This window comes from Hemitrygon akajei, chromosome 9, assembly GCF_048418815.1.
Source record: "Hemitrygon akajei chromosome 9, sHemAka1.3, whole genome shotgun sequence".
Taxonomy (NCBI): domain Eukaryota; kingdom Metazoa; phylum Chordata; class Chondrichthyes; order Myliobatiformes; family Dasyatidae; genus Hemitrygon; species Hemitrygon akajei.
In genome coordinates this window covers 21,181,619-21,202,408 of record NC_133132.1, presented here as the reverse complement: position 1 = coordinate 21,202,408, position 20,790 = coordinate 21,181,619, and the positions used below count along the sequence as shown (strand labels likewise).

The 20,790-nt window shown below is 49.0% G+C and overlaps 2 protein-coding genes across 4 annotated transcripts in view; one reads left to right on the top strand and one right to left on the bottom strand.

The window, feature by feature from the left end:
- ccdc74b (coiled-coil domain containing 74B) overlaps positions 1-6,742 on the top strand; it is a 93,947-nt gene extending 87,205 nt beyond the window's left edge. Inside the window, exon 10 of the mRNA XM_073055595.1 lies at positions 6,404-6,742. Coding sequence (XP_072911696.1) covers positions 6,404-6,467 — 64 coding nt within the window. The 3' untranslated portion in view covers positions 6,468-6,742. The remainder of the gene's footprint in view (positions 1-6,403) is intronic.
- Positions 1-20,790, bottom strand: part of smpd4 (sphingomyelin phosphodiesterase 4) — a 62,974-nt gene that overhangs the window by 16,093 nt on the left and 26,091 nt on the right. Inside the window, exons 8-13 of one of the 3 annotated variants that reach the window (XM_073055588.1) lie at positions 20,574-20,585; positions 18,734-18,826; positions 11,992-12,137; positions 10,607-10,697; positions 5,119-5,216; positions 201-364 (exon numbers count right to left, since the gene is read on the bottom strand). In XM_073055588.1, the coding sequence (XP_072911689.1) occupies positions 201-364; positions 5,119-5,216; positions 10,607-10,697; positions 11,992-12,137; positions 18,734-18,826; positions 20,574-20,585 (604 nt within the window). The remainder of the gene's footprint in view (positions 1-200; positions 365-5,118; positions 5,217-10,606; positions 10,698-11,991; positions 12,138-18,733; positions 18,827-20,573; positions 20,586-20,790) is intronic. The other 2 variants (XM_073055589.1, XM_073055590.1) reach the window with 2 other exon arrangements.

The window sequence follows — 20,790 nt, the reverse complement described above, 5'->3', positions numbered from 1 at the left end:
ACCTGGAACAGACAGAGCATCGTCTGTAACACCTTCCAGCTCAATGGAGCATTTACATCCACTGAACCCCCAGGAACTCCTCCCTGGCCACACATCTACAACAGGTCAGCTGGAGGGTTGGCGGTACTGTAGAAGCCACAGGAGGGGGACAGGTTGGAACGGAATGGGCTCACAAAGCTGTCCCACCACACACTCCTTACCTTCCTTGATCATGTCGGCAAGATTGGGCTGGCTATAGACCTTGGCCACTCGATACACCATCAATGCATTCTTCGGGCTGACAAGATCAGTGCGCAATGCTCGATTGAGGAAGCTTTGGAACAGTTTTGTGAACATTAGCAAGTTGTCCTGTACAAAGGAGGCCCTGTGACACAGAAAGCAAGGTTAGGATAGGATGTCACTGCCCTGCATCTGCGTCAGTTCACGAGTAGATGAAAAACATACAGTCTAAGGGGGGAGGGGGAGGGGACAGTGGGAATCCAATCGTTTGATATTGCTGGATGGATCCTAACTGCTGTCAGTGGTCTACAACATCAGGGTTACAGCAGATTACAATTCCTTCTCTGGCTGTGCTGAGAAAAGGGAGCTCTCCACAGATATTAGTGGACTTCTCTGGGGGTACCCTATTCCACACTGGTAACCCTCTGAGGGGGTTGTGGGCGAGATAGATTAAAAAGGCAATGGTGTAAAATGAAGGTGGAGTTAGGCAGTAACAGGTAGATTAGAGACAGCACTGATGTACAAAGTCATGTTAAAAAGTGACCAGAGAATGATGCTGGAGAAGAGGCAAGGAAGTACCGAGGTGAGATTACCGGATTAAATCTGGGATCAGAGATGGAAACAGGCCCTTCAACCCAAGTCTATGCTGACCGGCAACAGCCCAATTGACCACAATATTCCCATCTCAATGCTCCGTCAATCCTATTTTACTCTTATTGTCTCCCCCCAGATTCTACCACCAACTTCCATATGCAGGGAAAGTTACAGCAGCACCCCAGGATGTTCCAGGGTGCCCGCTTTCTCTCGGGGCACTTGCAGACATTTGGGCACTTTATTGCGGGGCTGAAGTTGGGAATGGATCAGGGCACCTCCGTCACTACAGTAACCACAAATATAGTTGTAAGTTTCACACAATTATGCAAGAGGAGGACACAGTTTAAGCCAAGTTGGAAAGGTTTATTCATACCTATGGGCAGCTGTGAACCCTGCCCTCCTGAGACTGACTATTTACAAAGGTAAACCAACCCACTAAGAAAATACCACGAACACAGTCTCCACAAAATTATGCAATGTCACTGAAAGGTTAAAGTGATCTAACATTAACGTCTCTTCACGGGCCAAGGACCCCAGCACCCTGTCACATTCAGCCTGTTACACTGGGCAGCTTCACCACTCAGCTGTCTGACACACAGAACCCCCAAAACAGACACTATTCCAAGCTGTGTCCAGGCAGAGAATATCAGATGTACTGAGGAAATATTTCATCACATGCTCAGAGCCTCCTTGAGGAAATGCAACATCCCACAAGCGCCTGGGAATCTCCAGCTCACATCCGCACAGTGGAGAAGTACGTATTCAGAATGGTGCTGGGAACTTGACACAGATTTACGTCAGCCACCTGCCCGTCCAACTGGACAGAGTTTTTTCCCCACATTAGACCACAAGACTAAGGAGCAGAATTAGGCCATTTGGCCCATTGAGTTTGCTCCATTTCATCATGGCAGATCCAATTTTCCTCTCAGCCCCAAACTCCTGCCTTCTCCCTGCATCCCTTCATGCCCTGACCAATCAAGAATCTATCAACCTCTGCCTTAAATATACATAAAGACTTGGCCTCCACAGCTGTCTGCGGCAAAGAATTCCACAGATTCATCACTTTCTAGCTAAAGAAATTCCTCCACATCTCTGTTCTAAAAGTGACACCTCTCTATTCTGAGGCTGTGTCCTCTGGTCTTAGATTCTCATTGTAGGAAACATCCTCTCCACGTCCTCTCTATCAAGGCCTTTCACCATTCAATAGGTTTCAACGAGGTCACCCCTCATTCTTCTGAATTCCAATGAATATAGGTCCAGAGCCATCAAAAGCTCCAAATATTACAAGCCGTTCAATCCTGGAATCATTTTCGTGAACCTCCTTTGAACCCTCTCCAATGTCAGCACATCCTTTCTAAGATAAGGGGCCCAAAACTGTTCACGATACTCTAAGTGAGGCCTCACCAGTGCTTTATAAAGTTTCAACATTACATCCTTGCTTTTATATTCTAGTCTTCTTGAAATGAATGCTAACAACACGTTTCCCTTCCTTACCATTTCATTTGCCTCTTCTTTGCCCATTCCCCTAAACGATCCAAGTCTCTCTGCAGGCTCTGTTTTCTCAACACTACCTGCTCCTCCACCTATCTTTATATCATCGGCAAATTTAGCCACAATCCATCAATCCCATAGTCCAAATCATTGAAATGCATCGTAAAAAGCAGCGGTCCCAACACCGACCCCTGTGGAACTCCACTGGTAACTGACAGTCAGCCAGAATAGGATCCCTTTATTCCCACTCTGTTTTCTGCCGATCAGCCAATGCTCCAGCCTTGCGTGTAACTTCCCTGTAATTCCATGGGCTCTTATCTTGCTAAGCAGCCTCATGTGTGACACCTTGTCAAAGGCCTTCTGAAAATTCAAATACACCACATCTACTGCATCTCCTCTGTCTACCCTGCTTGTAATTTCCTCAAAACTGCAGTAGAACCATGCTGACTTTGGCCTATCTTGTTATGTGCCTCCAGGTACTCCATAATCTCATCCCTAACAATCGACTCCAACAACTTTCCAACCACTGACGACAGGCTAACAGGTCTATAATTTCCTTTCTGCTGCCTCCCACCCTTCTTAAATAGCAGAGTAACATTTGCAGTTTTCCAGTCATCCGGTACAATGCCAGAATCTATCGATTCTTGAAAATCATTGTTAATGCCTCCACAATCTCTCCAGCTACTTCCTTCAGAACCCGAGGGTGCATTCCATCAGGTCCAGGAGATTTATCCACCCTCAGACTATTAAGCTTCCTGAGCACCTTCTCAGATGTAATTTTCACTGCACAAACTTCACTTCCCTGACACTCTTGAATGTCTGGTATACTGCAGATATCTTCCACTGTGAAGACTGATGCAAAATATGCATTCAGTTCCTCTGTCATCTCTGTTTTTCATTACAATATCCCCAGCGTCATTTTCTATTGGTCCTATATCTCCCCTCAACTCTCTTTTACCCTTTATATACTTAAAAAGCTTTTAGTATCTTCTTTGATATTAGTCACCAGCTTCCTTTCACAATTCATTTTTTCCTTCCTAATGACCTTTTCCTTCTGCAAGTTTTTAAAAGCTTCCCAATCCTCGATCTTCCCACTAGCTCTGGCTTCCTTGTATGCCCTCTCTTTTGCTTTTACTTTGGTTCTGACTTCACTTGTCAGCCACAGTAGTGTCCTTCTTCCCTTTGAAAATTTCTTATTTGGAATATATCTGTCTTGCACTCCCCTCATTTTTCACAGAAACTCCAGCCACTGCTTTAACCTTTAGGGAACCCTGCACCAGGACTCCCAAGACCCTTTGCACCTCAGTTTTTTGTATTTTGTCTCTACTGAGGAAATAGTCAACTCTTTCATTTCTTCCACCAAAGCAAGTGACCATACACTTCCCGATGTATTCCCATTCTCCTGATCTGTCTAAGTCCTTCTGTAGTCTCTCTACCTCTTCAAAACTATTTTCCCCTCCACCTATCTTCATATCATCTGCAAACTTTGCAACAAAGCCATCAATTCCATCATCCAAATCACTGACGTATAAAAAGAACCAGCCCCTGTGCAACACCACCAGTCACTGGCAGCCAAAAAGAAAAGGTTCCCTTTGCCTCCTGCCAATTAGCCATTCTTCATCCATGCTGGAATTTTCCCTGTAACAGCTTGGGTTCGTAGCTTGTTAATTAGCCTCATGTGTTGCACCTTGTCAAAGGCTTTCTGAAAATCCAAGTATACAATATCAACCGATTCTCCTTTGTCTATCCTGCTTGTTATTTTTTCAAAGAATTCCAACAGATTTGTCAGGCAAGATCTTCCCTTGTGGAAACCATGCTGACTACGGCCTATAGGTTTTATCATGTCCCTCCAAGTACCCTGAGACCTTATCCTTAGTAATCAACTCCAACATCTTCCCAACCAGAGGTCAAACTGGTCTATAGCTTTGTTTCTTCTGTTCCCCTCTCTTCTTGAAGAGTGGGGTCACATTTGCAACTTTCCAGTCTTCCGAAGCCATTCCAGAATCTAGTGATTCTTGAAAGATCATTACAAATGCCTCCACAATCTCCTCAGCCACCTCTTTCAGAACTCTGGGTGTATACTGACTGGTGACTTATCTACCTCGAGGCCTTTCATCTTCCCAACAACCTTCTCTCTAGTTATGGTAACTTCACACACTTCATGACCCCTGACACCTGGAATTTTCATCATACCTTTGGTGTCTTCCACAGTGAAGACTAATGCAAAAATAATTTCAGTTCGTCTGTTTTGTTGTCTCCCATTACTACCTGGGCACTCTGGAAATTCCCCCTCCTGGAATCCAGCACTAACCTGATTTCCCCAATCTACCTGCACATTGAAGTCCCCCATGACTATTGTAACATTCATTTTCGATCTCCCGTTGTAATTTGCAACCACATTGTTACTCCTGTTTGGGATCTGTATAAAACTCCCATCAGGGTCTTTTACCCTTGCAGTTCCTTAGCTCAATCCACAATGATTCAAACAGCTTCCAACCCCATGTCACCTCTTTCTAGTGATTTGATTTGATTGTTACCAACAGAGCAATGCCACCCCTTCTGCCTTCCTGCCTATGCTTTCGATACAATGTGTACCCTTGGACATTAAGCTCCCAGCTATCTTTCAGCGATGCCTACAACATCATACCTGCCAATCTGTAACTGTGCTGCAAGTTCATCTCCCTTATTATTCGATTGTCCAGAAACTCACAAAACCAGTGGAAGCGATTTACTCATCATTCCATGATCCCCCAAGTAGGAGTGACAACTGTAATCATCCTACCACGCTCAGAGTGAAAGGTCCCAGGGACTTACCATTTGTCAGGTACAGTGCGATCGGCAGATTCCACGCCGAGTGCTTTGTCGACTGCGTACCTCCAAGGCTGCAGAAAGCTGAGCCACGTTTCCAAAACCTGCGGAGCAGCAAACTTAGTGAGGGAACATGCAGATGCATTCATCACCTAACAGCCCCACTGGCCTCCTGGGAAGGCAAGTGTTGCAAATGGAAATAAATCAGGATGTGAAATAAAGTGCTTGCCCTGTTTTTCCCCAGAGTATCACCCCGTTCTATTATATAAAAAGACTCGAGCCCAATGCCCAACCATTCAGCCTTCCTAGTGTCTGCACTGACTCCCAGCTTTGTAGTTAGATCATAGGTCTCTTAAAAAAACCTACTCAAAAGTACCGGAGCAAGTGCAGAACAAGGAGGCCTCATCTGGCACGGTGTTAGTGGCTACTCAGGAACTAAACAATGCAACTACAGTACAATGTACCTCATTCTGACAAGGTTTCAGAGATAGTGGATTCCGAGTTAATTGGGCTATCGGCAACAACTCAAAGGACAAAAACAAATTGACAGAACGGCCAGGATTCCCGTTGTTTATCTGGGACGCCGTTGCTTAGTTAGGACCGGAAACTTGTGCCCAACAGGTTCTAACTTGTGTGGCTATTAGACCCCACACCATGCTTAGAGCAAAAAAGCATCAGTTGTATGTTTTTGTTCAAAAGCAGTGGTTTTTGTCTCTGAAAGTTGGTGAGAAATAACCAGCAAGACAATTTAGAATTGTTTTGCTCAGTGGTTTCAAGCTTGGAGACACTAGAAATGGCCAGGAGTGAAAAGGAAACAATTACGCTACAAGTTAAGATAATGAGGTGCATTGATCGTGTGGATAGTCAGAGGCTTTTTCCCAGGGCTGAAGTGGCTAGCATGAGGGGGCACAGTTTTAAGGTGCCAGGGAGTAGGTACAGAGGAGATGTTAGTGGTGTAAGTTTTTTTACTCAGAGTGGTGAGCGTGTGGAATGGGCTGCTGACAATGGTGATGGAGGCGGATACAATCGGGTCTTTTAAGAGACTCCCGGACAGGTACATGGAGCTTAGGAAATAGAGGGCTATGGGTTACCCTAGTAATTTCTAAGGTAGGCACAGCATTGTGGGCCGAAGGGCCCGTATTGTGCTATAGGTTTTCTATGTTTCTAAGAATTTGAAGGAATCTACAATCATTTTGAACGTTATGATGAAAATGAGCACTTGGAGGATGCAATCATTGAAAGCGCTGTTTGAAGACAGTCAGTTATCCGCACTGATTTTGTTCATTTACAGGCAATCAAAAGAATGTGGCGGTGTTGGTATCCGACGACAGCGAAACCTGTGTGGAAGAGTTTAAAGTGAAAAGGCCATTGGACTCTCTCGACCGAGGTAGTCCGGGCCCAGTGGTATGAGCAGACATCTGGAATTGGGGTAGTTGATAACCGTGCATTCTCCTGTGGCTTGCCAAGTTCTTCCTTCTCCACGAAGTGTTACAGAACTGCTGGTCATGGATCTCATCTGCCCAGTCCGCCAGAGCTGATTTCACCCGCCATGTCAGGCACGTCACCGGGTACGAGGCCCACCAGCTGCTGGCTTTGTCCGCCAGAGCTGATTGCACCCGCCATGTCAGGCACGTCACCGGGTACGAGGCTCACCGGGTACGAGGCCCACCAGCTGGCTTTGTCTGCCAGAGCTGATTGCACCCGCTATGTCAGGCACGTCACCGGGTACGAGGCCCACCAGCTGGCTTTGTCCGCCAGAGCTGATTTCACCCGCCATGTCAGGCACGTCACCAGGTACGAGGCTCACCGGGTACGAGGCCTACCAGCTGGCTTTGTCCGCCAGAGCTGATTGCACCCGCTATGTCAGGCACGTCACCGGGTACGAGGCCCACCAGCTGGCTTTGTCCGCCAGAGCTGATTTCACCCGCCATGTCAGGCACGTCACCGGGTACGAGGCCTACCAGCTGGCTTTGTCCGCCAGAGCTGATTGCACACGCTATGTCAGACACGTCACCGGGTACGAGGCCCACCGGGTACAAGGCCCACCAGCTGGCTTTGTCCGCCAGAGCTGATTTCACCCGCTATGTCAGGCACGTCACCGGGTACGAGGCCTACCAGCTGGCTTTGTCCGCCAGAGCTGATTGCACACGCTATGTCAGACACGTCACCGGGTACGAGGCCCACCGGGTACAAGGCCCACCAGCTGGCTTTGTCCGCCAGAGCTGATTTCACCCGCTATGTCAGGCACGTCACCGGGTACGAGGCCCACCGGGTACAAGGCCCACCAGCTGGCTTTGTCTGCCAGAGCTGATTGCACCCGCTATGTCAGGCACGTCACCGGGTACGAGGCCCACCAGCTGGCTTTGTCCGCCAGAGCTGATTTCACCCGCCATGTCAGGCACGTCACCGGGTACGAGGCCCACCAGCTGCTGGCTTTGTCCGCCAGAGCTGATTGCACCCGCCATGTCAGGCACGTCACCGGGTACGAGGCTCACCGGGTACGAGGCCCACCAGCTGGCTTTGTCTGCCAGAGCTGATTGCACCCGCTATGTCAGGCACGTCACCGGGTACGAGGCCCACCAGCTGGCTTTGTCCGCCAGAGCTGATTGCACACGCTATGTCAGACACGTCACCGGGTACGAGGCCCACCGGGTACGAGGCCCACCAGCTGGCTTTGTCCGCCAGAGCTGATTGCACACGCTATGTCAGACACGTCACCGGGTACGAGGCCCACCGGGTACGAGGCCCACCGGGTACAAGGCCCACCAGCTGGCTTTGTCCGCCAGAGCTGATTTCACCCGCTATGTCAGGCACGTCACCGGGTACGAGGCCCACCAGCTGGCTTGGTCCGCCAGAGCTGATTGCACACGCTATGTCAGACACGTCACCGGGTACGAGGCCCACCGGGTACAAGGCCCACCAGCTGGCTTTGTCTGCCAGAGCTGATTGCACCCGCCATGTCAGGCACGTCACCGGGTACGAGGCCCACCAGCTGGCTTTGTCCGCCAGAGCTGATTTCACCTGCCATGTCAGGCACGTCACCGGGTACGAGGCCCACCGGGTACAAGGCCCACCAGCTGGCTTTGTCCGCCAGAGCTGATTGCACCCGCTATGTCAGGCACGTCACCGGGTACGAGGCTCACCGGGTACAAGGCCCACCAGCTGGCTTTGTCCGCCAGAGCTGATTGCACCCGCCATGTCAGGCACGTCACCGGGTACGAGGCCCACCGGGTACGAGGCCCACCAGCTGGCTTTGTCCGCCAGAGCTGATTGCACCCGCTATGTCAGGCACGTCACCGGGTACGAGGCCCGCCAGCTGGCTTTGTCCGCCAGAGCTGATTGCACCCGCTATGTCAGGCACGTCACCGGGTACGAGGCCCACCAGCTGGCTTTGTCCGCCAGAGCTGATTTCACCCGCCATGTCAGGCACGTCACCGGGTACGAGGCCCACCGGGTACGAGGCCTACCGGGTACGAGGCCCACCAGCTGGCTTTGTCCGCCAGAGCTGATTGCACCCGCTATGTCAGGCACGTCACCGGGTACGAGGCCCACCAGCTGGCTTTGTCCGCCAGAGCTGATTGCACACGCTATGTCAGGCACGTCACTGGGTAAGAGGCCCACCAGCTGGCTTTGTCCGCCAGAGCTGATTTCACCCGCCATGTCAGGCACGTCACCGGGTACGAGGCCCACCGGGTACGAGGCCCACCAGCTGGCTTTGTCCGCCAGAGCTGATTGCACCCGCCATGTCAGGCACGTCACCGGGTACGAGGCCCACCAGCTGGCTTTGTCCGCCAGAGCTGATTGCACCCGCCATGTCAGGCACGTCACCGGGTACGAGGCCCACCAGCTGGCTTTGTTCGCCAGAGCTGATTGCACCCGCCATGTCAGGCACGTCACCGGGTACGAGGCCCACCAGCTGGCTTTGTCCGCCAGAGCTGATTGCACCCGCCATGTCAGGCACGTCACCGGGTACGAGGCCCACCAGCTGGCTTTGTCCGCCAGAGCTGATTTCACCCGCCATGTCAGGCACGTCACCGGGTACGAGGCTCACCGGGTACGAGGCCCACCAGCTGGCTTTGTCCGCCAGAGCTGATTGCACCCGCTATGTCAGGCACGTCACCGGGTACGAGGCCCACCAGCTGGCTTTGTCCGCCAGAGCTGATTTCACCCGCCATGTCAGGCACGTCACCGGGTACGAGGCCCACCGGGTACGAGGCTTTGTCTGCCAGTTGAAGTGGTGTACCAGGGTGTGGCTACTGTTGCATGCAGCTACTTGGAGCCATGGGTGAGAGGCAAGTGTCCGACTGGGATGAAAGGTGAGTGAGCTTCAGAAGGGATACAAGAAGCCCCTTCACCGGGGTGCTACCTCCCCCTGGACACACTGCACATGACAGCACACCCTGGATGAATTCCTCTACCCGTAACCAATGGGACCTAACTCAGTTGTATCGTTCTGTAGCAGCATTGTTTGAGGTTTGAGCATTGCTCTAATTTGAGGTTTCATTTAAATACATAATTTGTTATTCAGTTAAACTGCAGCTTGTCCTTTTTCTACCTTAACATTTCCATGAGACTTCAGCTAATTAAAGCAGCCACTTAACTGGGTGAAAACGTACTGGTCTCGGTGCTCCAACTAACCAGAATCCACTATCACGTTCTGCAAGATGGTATTCGTTATCCCAGGGTTATGTGGAGGCAGAACTATTTCTGGGAGAATGCAACAGATTTGTTTTTGCAAGTATCTCTGACAGCAACCATCATGAGCAGGGAGCAAGGACTTTAGAGAATGATGAGCAACCCAGCTGGGGATCTCTTCTACAAAGTGCATTAGTGGAAACTGAGGGGAGACGGGCACTGGGAAATCTGTTCACACTGACCAGGGACCATCCCAAAGTTAGCTTCACCTGTGACATAGGTAGATCCTTAAGCAGGATCCCCCGATACCAACATTACAACAAGGAGAACTGCAACTGGAGGCACCGGTTCCCTCGATTGAAGTGTTGCCCAGTGAAGAAAGAAAGATTTGTTTCCCTTGGCCAGGGACTGAGTGTATTTAAGAAGGGATATGGGGATGGAACACAGCAGAGGGGAGTTCAGAAGCAGGGTGGAGCAGCCCGACTGGGTATTCACACTCCCGTCAGCACGGCAACCAGGAAAGAGTTCCGTAGACTTGGGTTTAATTATATTGGATGGCTCCCAATAGGTCCCAATGAGGCAGATAGAGCACATTCCAACTCCAGTGAGGTTGACGGGCCAGATTAGGACTGGATTTAGACACAGTAGAAGTTTTAAATAATTGGTGTCCTAGATACAATGCAAAGCTTAGTGTACTTCGTTTTCCCATCGAGTGCAGCAAACTCCTGCAATCTGCACGAGTGTGAAAATCACTGACCAGCATTAGAACTTTGGGAATAACCTGTCAACACCCATGCCAGTTTCTTTAATTTAAGAGCACACGTTAACTCTATTGGAATGCTGGAAGGGTAGAACGTACCGCTCTGAAGGAGGCATCCAGTGGCCAGTGGGTGAAGCACTGTTGCAGAAACACGTAGAGATTCTGCTGAAAGAAGCACGAAATCGCAGCTCTGTAAGACAATAACAGGCACAACACGTCAGTCTGCACAGTACGGAGACCGCCAGCCACCCAGCTTTCCTTCACTCTCTCGCTGTGCTCTGTACTCATAGAACACACACACAGGCATCCGCATCGTCCCACTGACCCATACCTGCAGCACAGACTTCCACACATCTCCTAACGTATCCGTTCCATCTGAAATTAAACCCAGATCCACCTCTTGCCCCGGCAGCTCACTCCAGACTTACCCCACTGTCTGAGTGAAGAAGCTCTCCCTCAGACCCCCCCCCCCTTTAAACATTTTACCTTTAACCCTCAAGACCTCCTGTTCTACTTTCACCCAACCTCACAGAAAAGCTGCTTGGATTTTACACTCTATATACACGGCCCAGACACAACCCGTCCCTCACCATGCAGCCTGCTTGGATTTTACTGTCTATATACACGGCCCAGACACAACCCGTCCCTCACCATGCAGCCTGCTTGGATTTTACTCTCTATATACACGGCCCGGACACAACCCGTCCCTCACCATGCAGCCTGCTTGGATTTTACTCTCTATATACACGGCCCGGACACAACCCGTCCCTCACCATGCAGTCTGCTTGGATTTTACTCTCTATATACACGGCCCAGACACAACCCGTCCCTCACCATGCAGCCTGCTTGGATTTTACTCTCTATATACACGGCCCAGACACAACCCGTCCCTCACCATGCAGCCTGCTTGGATTTTACTCTCTATATACACGGCCCAGACACAACCCGTCCCTCACCATGCAGCCTGCTTGGATTTTACTCTCCATATACACGGCCCAGACACAACCCGTCTTCACCATGCAGCCTGGCTGAAGACGGGCAGTACAGCTGTGCCATTGCTTTCTGTCAGGCTCCCATTACCTGCCACTCGCAAGGATGTGCTGCAGTTAGGTTAACGTTTGCCCCAGTGGAGGAGCAGGTGGCACAGTAATCAGGGAGTTTACAGGAAAATAGGAAACTGCATGATTGGCAAAGCCTGGAATCAAACACCCTCAGTTAAGGAAATCAAAAATAAGAATACAGATCATAAAAATACATCAGAGTACAGGCCCTTTGGCCCAGTCCAAGGTCAGTCTAACCCTTGCCTCCTATAGCTCTCCATTTTCTATCATCCATTTGCCTATCCAAGATTTTCATAAATGTCCCTGATCTGCCTCTCTCCCCCCCCACCCCCCGACAGACATTCCATACACCCACCACAGTGAGCATGACCCCTGGAGAGAGTGATATTCCCGACTACCGCTCTCAAAAAAACAAGCACCAACCTCTTGAAGTCCTCCAGTGGGCTGCCAGGGTGGGAATGAGCAGAGGGCGAAGCTTGCTCCTGTTTGATGCTACTAGCAAACCAGTGGAGATGTTTGATCAGAAGCCGCACCATTAGCACGTGCTCCTCTGATGGAGTAAATGGTTCCTAGCAAACACAAGACAGCATGTTAAAGAGTGGCCAGAGTAACACGGGAACATGATGAGGACAGTCCGATTTCCTTACCCACCATTCAGATATGGATGATCTACCACTGTCACTATCCCCATCGCAGAAACTCCTTGCCCATCAGAGGTTCACTGCCCTCCGTGTGAACAAACTTCTCCTGATGTCAGTCCTAACAACCAGTACCTTAATCCAAGACTGCGACCCCCTGAATCCAGAAGTGTTAACTAAGGAAAGCATCAGGCCTCCCTCCAGGAACTCTGTGACAATACCATGGTTACCTAAAGTGTACAGAGTATAGGCCTACTTTGTCCAATCTCACTTTATGTACCAAACTTAAACAAGTAGCTTGGTAAATCCACATTACATTCAATCTGTCAGACACATTCTACTATATAGCATACACCAAAACAGCAAGACTGGTCTCGCTAAAGCTCTACATAATTTCAACAAGAGGTTTTCACTCCTGCACTTAATACCTCTTAAACTAAAGGCCAAGGTACCATTTGTTCCTGTTCAGAATCTTCTGTACAACCACCTTTGGCCATTAACAATACTCAACCTGTCACAAATGTAACAAGCAATACTCTGCTTTCTTGCCCAAACAGGAGAAAATCTGCAGATGCTGGAAATCCAAGCAACACACACCAAATGCTGGAGGAACTCAGCAGGCCAGGCAGCGTCTGGGGAACACAGTACAGTCGATGTTTTGGACCGAGCCCCTTCATCGGGACTGGAAAAGAAGAGTGAATGTGGGGGGGTGAGGAAGAAAATGAAGCAGATGGGTGAAACCGGGAGGGGAGGAGTGAAGTAAGGAGCTGGGAAGTTGATTGCTGAAAGAGATACAGGGCTGGAGAAGGAGGAGTCTGACAGGAGAGGACAGAAAGAAAAGGGGAAGGAGCACCAGAGGGAGGAGATATGGCAAGAGGGAGATGGGGAATGGTGAAGGAGAGGGTGAGGGAGGGACATTGCCGGAAGTCCAAGAAATCGATGTTCACGCGTCATCATTTTGGAGGCAAGGTGAGTGTGGCCTTCTCGCAATACCTACACCTCCGCCTCCTCCCTCACTACCATTCCGGGCCCTCCAGGCAAGGCGACACTTCACCTGTGAGTCTGCTGGGGTCATACACTGTGTCCCATGCGGCCTCCTGTGTATTTGGTGAGACCCAATGTGGACTGAGAGATCACTTCACCAAGCACCCAAGCTCTGTGTGCCAGAAAAAACGGGATCTCCCAGTAGCCACCCATTTTAGTTCCACTTCCCACTCCTGTTCCGACATGCCAGGCCATGGTCTCCTCTACTGTTGTGACGAGGCCACACTCGTGTTGGAGGAACACCACCTTATATTCCATCCTGATGGCATGAACATCGATTTCGTGAACTTCCAGTAATGGCCCTCCCACTCTCCTCGTTTCCTTGCCAATCGCCTCCCTCTGGTCCTCCTTTTTTCTTCCATGCCCATCTGTCCTCTCCTATCAGACCCCCCCCCCCCTTCTCCAGCCCTGTGTCTCTTTCAGCAATCAGCTTCCCAGCTCTCTACTTCACCCACGTGTTTCCAATTCCCCTTCCACCATCTTCTTACTCCGACTTATCGTTTCTCTCCAGTCCTGAAGAAGGGTCTTGGCCCCACATTACAACTGTTTTACCTTTCCCATAGCTGCCGAGTTCCTCCAGCATTCTGTGTGCTACTCTGCGTTCTTCGTTCTGCGCACTATTCTGATTAGCAGCCGAACAGGATCTCCCTGAGCTGTTAATGAATGTTACCTGGCACAGGATGGATAGAGTCATTACCCTTCTACAGTAAAGACACAAAAAACATTCTAACAAATGTCAATTCACCTCTGAAATTATTGAAAATAAAACAAAAATCACAAGACATGAAACATGAAGACAGGAAGCCCGGGTTTAGTCTTGGATGGACGATGGATCACATTGGCATTGATTCAGAGCAGGATGTCACATCCCCACTAAATGCAGAGTAGTTTAGAGATTGCCGATGGAACTACCAGCGCCAGCTTTTTCCCTTTCAGAACTCCAGAATATGCACCATGTTTTGTACACAACTAGGCGGACATAGATTTCACCCTCAGGGATCGAGGGGGAACACAAAGGAGCAGCTAAATTAAAAATACAGGATTTTCAAATTTTCCAGGTTCTTCCTCGATACATACAGCCTGTGATCAGAACCATCTAAGACAGATACCGGGCTGAAACACACAGCAGAATGCCAAACACCACAAAGCCACATGGTAAACAGGTTAACCCAATACACAGGCAATTTAAAGCCGAAACATTATCAAAGGTTGATGTGAAACAGTAGTTGGCAAGTCTCAAAATCTTACTGCTGAATAGATGGAAACAAAGAAATCCTTGGGGTTGATTAAGAGGTGCCAGCCCGTTCCCTATACCTTCATCTCACTCAATCATCTCCAATGTATTGTTCCATAGCAGCAGCCAAATCTTCCTCAAATTATTTTATATCCTATTGTTCTGCAGGCCTGTGTTAATACAAGATGGATTGATCACTGTTTGTTAAACTGTACCTTGCTACTTTCTGGAGTCACTTCATCTCTGTATCCACATCTTTTCTTAATACAGGTTCCATTCTCCACACATTAGAAAAGCTGACACATTTAACAGAAGTATTTTAAAACCTCAGGACAGTGCACCTTTCCCCAGCCAATTAAAAGTTTTGTAAATGACTTAAAGGCCTGGCACCGACTTGTACAGCGGCATTGATCGAGAGACTGTGATTGTCTTGCACTCCTCTGTTCATCAATGTGAGACTTTTCAAATCTGGCCGCGGCCAGGTACGCCGCCGAGCCTCTGGCCAAAGGTCCAGTTCTCTGCTCAGGATTCACATGGTTAAGGATGCCAGTTAACGTGATGCTATTACAGCTTGGGGGCATTCTAGAATCCAGAGTTCAGTTCTGGTGGCGTCTATGTGCGTTCTGCCCGTGAGCCATGTGGGATTGTTCCAGATACTAGATTCCTCCCTGTCCGAAAACATGCTGGTTAATTGATCAATGTACATTGTCCTGTGAGTAAGCTAGTGTTAAATAAGTGGGTCACTGAGCAGTGTGATCATTGGGCTTGTTCCAGGCTGCACTTCCAAATAAAAAGGAGGTGCACAGTTGGGTTAGGCAGCAAGGAGCAAATGGGGTACCTGGGGAATACAAGAGAGAACTTCAGGGGGAAATTCAGGAAAGCATGAGGTTGCTCTGGCAGACAAGGTGAAGGAGAATCCCAAGGGCTTCTACAAATACACTAAGAGCAAACAGAAATAACTGGTTGGTATGATCATCTGTACAGAACCCAACAAAATGGGGGAGATCCCAAATTGAGTATTTACATCTGTATTTACTTGGGAGAGGGACAGAGTCTATTGAAGTGAGGCAGAACAGTAGAGAGGTCATGGATTACAGAAGTGCAGGTGCTTACTGTCTTGAGACAAATTAGGGTGGAGAAATCCCCTGGTCTGACAGGACGTTTCCCCGGACCTTGAGAGTCTAGTTCAGAAATTGCAGATCCCCCAGCAGAGAAGATTAGCCAAAGGTGAGGTGCTGGAGGGCTGGAGAACAGGTAATGTTCCATTGTTTAAAAAAGGCTCCAAAAATATGTCGGGGAATTACAGGTTGGTGAGTCTGACATCAGTAATGAGTTAATTACTGGAAGGTATTCTGAGGACAGGATACAAGAATCTGGGTGGACAGAGCCTGAATAGGGGAAGTCATCATGGTGTGTGGTAGGTAGGTCACATTTAACCAATCTTAAGGGACTTGAGGAGGTTACGAAGAAAATTGTTGAAGAAACCCAGTGAATGCAGTCCACGTGGTCTTCATCAAGGTTCTGCATAGGAACTTTCAGCACGGTGCTATTACGATTCGGGCATGAGTTCAATTTCGGTGTCCTCTGAAAGCGAGTTTATCCGTTCCTTCCTGTGTGCGTGTGTGGGTCGCCTATTCAGTGCATCGCTGGGTTGCAGAGCTCAGAGAGCCTATTCCATGCAACAGGTCAGTCACTTGGCATTCAGGACAGGAAGTAAATTGGATTTGATATTGACCTTACGGGAGTAGCAGATGGTTGCCTCTGACTGGAGGCTCGACTAGTGCAGTGCCACAGGGATTGGTGCAGAGTCCTTCCTTATTTATCATCCAGATCGCTGATATAGATGACAATGTGTAAACTGGATCAGCAAATTTGTCGATTACACCCAAATTTGGGATGTAGTGGACAGTGAGGAAGATTATTATAGTTTGCAGTGGGATCTGGACCTGCTGGAAAAATGGGCTGAAAATGGCAGATGGGATTTAATGCAGACATGCGTGGGCAGAGGAGAGGGAGAGAGTAGTAAGGCTTTGGCTCAACGGGGCTTCAGCGATAAAGGGTCGGGGCGAGGTAGGTTATCTGTTTAGGATACAGACAGAAAGTAAGTGTGTGAGGCCAATTTTCTGTGCTCGGTGTCGGATGTGGGAAGATCTGGAGTCTCCCAGCTTTCCCGGACGGCCACATCTGCACCCGGTGTGTCGAGCTGCAGCTCCTAAGGGACCGTGTTAGGGAACTGGAGATGCAGCTCGATGACCTTCGTCTGGTCAGGGAGAGTGAGGAGGTGATAGAGAGGAGCCATAGGCAGATATTCACTCCAGGGCCTCGGCAGACAAATAACTGGGTCACAGTCAGGAGAAGGAAGGGCAAGAAGCAGATGCTAGAGAGTACACCAGCGGCTGTCCCCCTTAACAATAGGTACTCCTGTTTGAGTACTGTTGGGGGAGACAGCCTACCTGGGGGAAGAGTCTGTCCCTGTGGCTCAGAAGGGTAGGGAAAGGAAGAGGATGGCAGCAGTGATAGGGGACTTTATAGTTAGGGGGTCAGACAGGTGATTCTGTGGACGCAGGAAAGAAGCACAGACGGTAGTTTGCCTCCCAGGTGCCAGGGTCCGGAATGTTTTTGATTGCGTCCACAGTGTCTTAAAGTGGGAAGAAGAACAGCCAGAGATTGTGGTACATATTGGTACCAACGACATAGGAAAAGAGAGGAGGTCCTGAAAACAGACTACAGGGAGTTAGGAAGGAAGTTGAGAAGCAGGACCTCAAAGGTCGGAATCTCAGGATTACTGCCTGTGCCACGTGACAGTGAGTGTAGGAATAGGATGAGGTGGAGGGTAAATGCGTGGCTGAGGGATTGGAGTAGGGGGCAGGGATTCAGATTTCTGGATCATTGGTGCCTTTTTTGGGGCAGGTGTGACCTGTACAAAAAGGACGGGTTGCACTTAAATCCCAGGGGGACCGATATCCTGGCGGGAAGGTTTGCTAAGGCTACTGGGGAGAGTTTAAACTAGAATTGCTGGGGGGTGGGAACCGAACTGAAGTGACGGAGGAAAGGGAGGTTGGCTCACAAATAGAGAAAGTTTGGAAACAGTGCGAAAGGGAGGATGAGCAGGTGATAGAGAAGGGACATGCTCAGACTGATGGTTTGAGATGTGTCTATTTTAATGTGAGCAGTATTACAAATAAAGCAGATGAGCTTTAGAGTGTGGATCAGTACTTGGAGCTATGTTGTTGTGGCCATTACAGAGACTTGGATGGTGCAGGGGCAGGAATGGCTATTTCAAGTGCCAGGCTTTAGATGTTTCAGAAAGGACAGGGAGGGAGGCAAAAAGAGGCACTGTTGATCAGAGATAGTGTCACGGCTGCAGAAAAGGAGGAAGACATGGAGGGATTGTCTATGGAGTCTCTGTGGGTAGAGGTTAGGAACAGGAAGGGGTCAATAATTCTACCGGGTTAAGACTTCATTCCCTGGAGTGCAGCAGAATGACGGGACATTTGATAGGGGGGTGTGGATTGTGCAAATGCAAGCAGGCTATTTCCACTGAAGTTGGGTGAAGGGTTAAGGGTGCGTTAAGGGAACATGACAGGGAACTTCACTCAGAGGATGATGAGCGTGGAACGAGCTGCCAGCTGAAGTGGTGCATGTGGGTTTTATTTCAACATTTAAAATAAGTTTGGCTAATAGGAGGGGTACAGAGTGCAAGTCAATAGGACCAGGTATGAGGTTCGAACATGGTATTGATGGGCCAAAGGGCCTGTTTCTGTGTTGTGATACAATTCATACTGCAGATTGATGACACTTGGGGGTGTCCGACCATGCCAGCTGCATTGCATTGCTTATTTGCCCAGTAATCCATTCTCTCTGACATGCCCACATTTCCTGGGCCAGCTAATCTCCAAACACATCTTCAGGGTGTGTGAGATAAAGCCCATCGAAACGTGCAAACTCACACGAGCAGCCCAGGTCAGGCTAGAGAGTGGGTTGTTGGCGCTGGATGTTTGCAACCCCACAGTCCTGCGGGTGCACCAGGTCAGCACGGACCAAAGGGTCTGCTTCTGTGCCTGTAGTGCTCTACGACTGGTCTCCAGCTATGCAAAACCCTCATAATCCAGTCGCCCGACCGGTTCTCACGTCACAGGAGATACACGGGCACTAGGCGACCAGCTTTCTCAGCCTGTCACTGATCTGGGTTTTACCATGTGGCTGACAAGAGCAAAGCGAGACAGCATAAATGAAAGTAAAACGGTACTTGGTAGGTGTGGAAGGTGCCGTGGCCAGGCAGTGGTGACGCAGTGTTGTACTGAGTGCTGCAGATACCCAGGCGGTACTGTAGCACCTCCAACTGGGGGTTAGCATCCGAGAACAAGACAACACGGGGAGAAAGCATTAATCCAGAGAGAAAAAAATCATAAAGACAGCAAATCCAGTTTTAAACATATAGTAGACACTTTCAATATGCAGCTAATCAGATTTAACCCTTGCACTACCAAATAGCATCTCAGTTCAGTGAAGCCACGTCTACGAGCCCTGAGTTTAGGTATTGATTGTAATCACCAAGCTCTGTAGAGGGAGGCAAACTCTTCCGTTACTACACGGAGTGAAACACTGTAGACTACACTAGAATAAAGGCTGAAGTGTCCTTTGACTGCTGTGCCGAATCCATTTTGGTCTCAGAGGCATTAACCAGAATTGGGGCAACCCTTGTGAACTAAAGCCACCTGTAAGTAATTCACGTGGCTCAGGTGTGACTGCAGAGCAAGTACGAGCACTCAGACAGGTACAGCTTTAGCTCTCCGATAAACCCAAAATCCTGATACGCTCCAGGATACATTTTAAATATCTGAAGCGTGTCGCCTGGTCTGGCTCAACACAGATGGTTAGGGTTAGCGTGTAATTTTGCAGGCAGTAGGAAAATTATCCCTGGTGTTTCTTGATCTTATTACTGGGGATTCAGTGCCATTTGACCCTGCAACTTTGACCTGGCCAAACCTGTTATTAAGGTGAGCAGTGATGTAACCTGGGATCATGGGGTGTTTCACCTTCGCCCACGGTTGATCAGGCCCAGCTTCTGTTTTTCTCACACAAAACCCTTCATCAAGACTGGAGGAAATAAAAGATGAGGCTGGGACGTGGAAATGGACGAATGAAAGTTTGGCAGCCCACATGGCACAAACACCAATGTCAGTGGAGGGAAATTAACAATGTTCGACCGGAGCAGGCGTCTGAGAGCACTAACCCGACCATGTACCCGCTGGACCCGTCGTGATGCAAAGTTTACTTTGTACCTACCCTGGGAAGGCCTGCTATGGCCAGGGATACCCTAGAATGAAATACTTAGATTTCCAGCATGACTGTCTATCCTGAGAAACATTGCACTGTAGCCTCCAGAGTTCCAGATTCAGAAGCTTGGTCATGGCTTGTGGCACTGAAACCTGATGGTAGTTAAAGGGTTAAACCTCCCCCCCTCCCAGTGAGACAGCACACAGCACGTAGTCACTGTGCTTTCAATTACATGTACTGTCACTGGCTTTCTATTCCACAAACTACTCTGGTTTCACAGCCGTAGGTTTGAGGAACTTTGATAGTGTCCCATTGAACTAAAAAACTTCAAACAATTGCATAACCTGCCTTACAAATCTTGAACTGTGTATAAGGAGAATATTTTGAGAATTTACTATGAAGGAGACATCATACAGTCTCAATATACAGAGTAAACCTCCTCCCACAGTGCAAAATTCTTAATAATATTAATTAAGCTGAACGACAACACTCTATAATAGGCTACACTGTTAACCCTTTTGAGTACTGAAGGATAATCAGTTTTATGTTCCTGCAATAATCTCAAAGTCCATGAATGAGTGTGCACATATTCCTCAGCAGACCAATGGGTAATACTCAATGCAGAAGCCCGAGCTACCATCACAGGCAGCAAAGGGCTGAGGAAACACTTTGCAAGCGAGGCAGAGACCTGCCTGTGCCAATTTCATACTCCAACAGCATTATCGCAATTAAGCAGTTTCTCGAATACTGATGTGTCCCTCATCTTCAAACGGGTTAACACTGGTTAGTTGCTCCAATAAAGGGAATACCTGTGGCCCTGGCTTGCAATGCCACGATTGCATTAGGCAGTCAATCAGAGCGGAGACGATGAAGGTGATGAGGAGAAAGAAAAAAATAAAAATAATGTCGAGGAGTAAGGCACATGCACCCAAGCATCAACATGACATGCAAAGCTGAAGCAGAGCTCTAAAGTACGGCCAGAGTACCCTCTGAGATTATGGAACTCCACCCAACTCCGTCTGTACT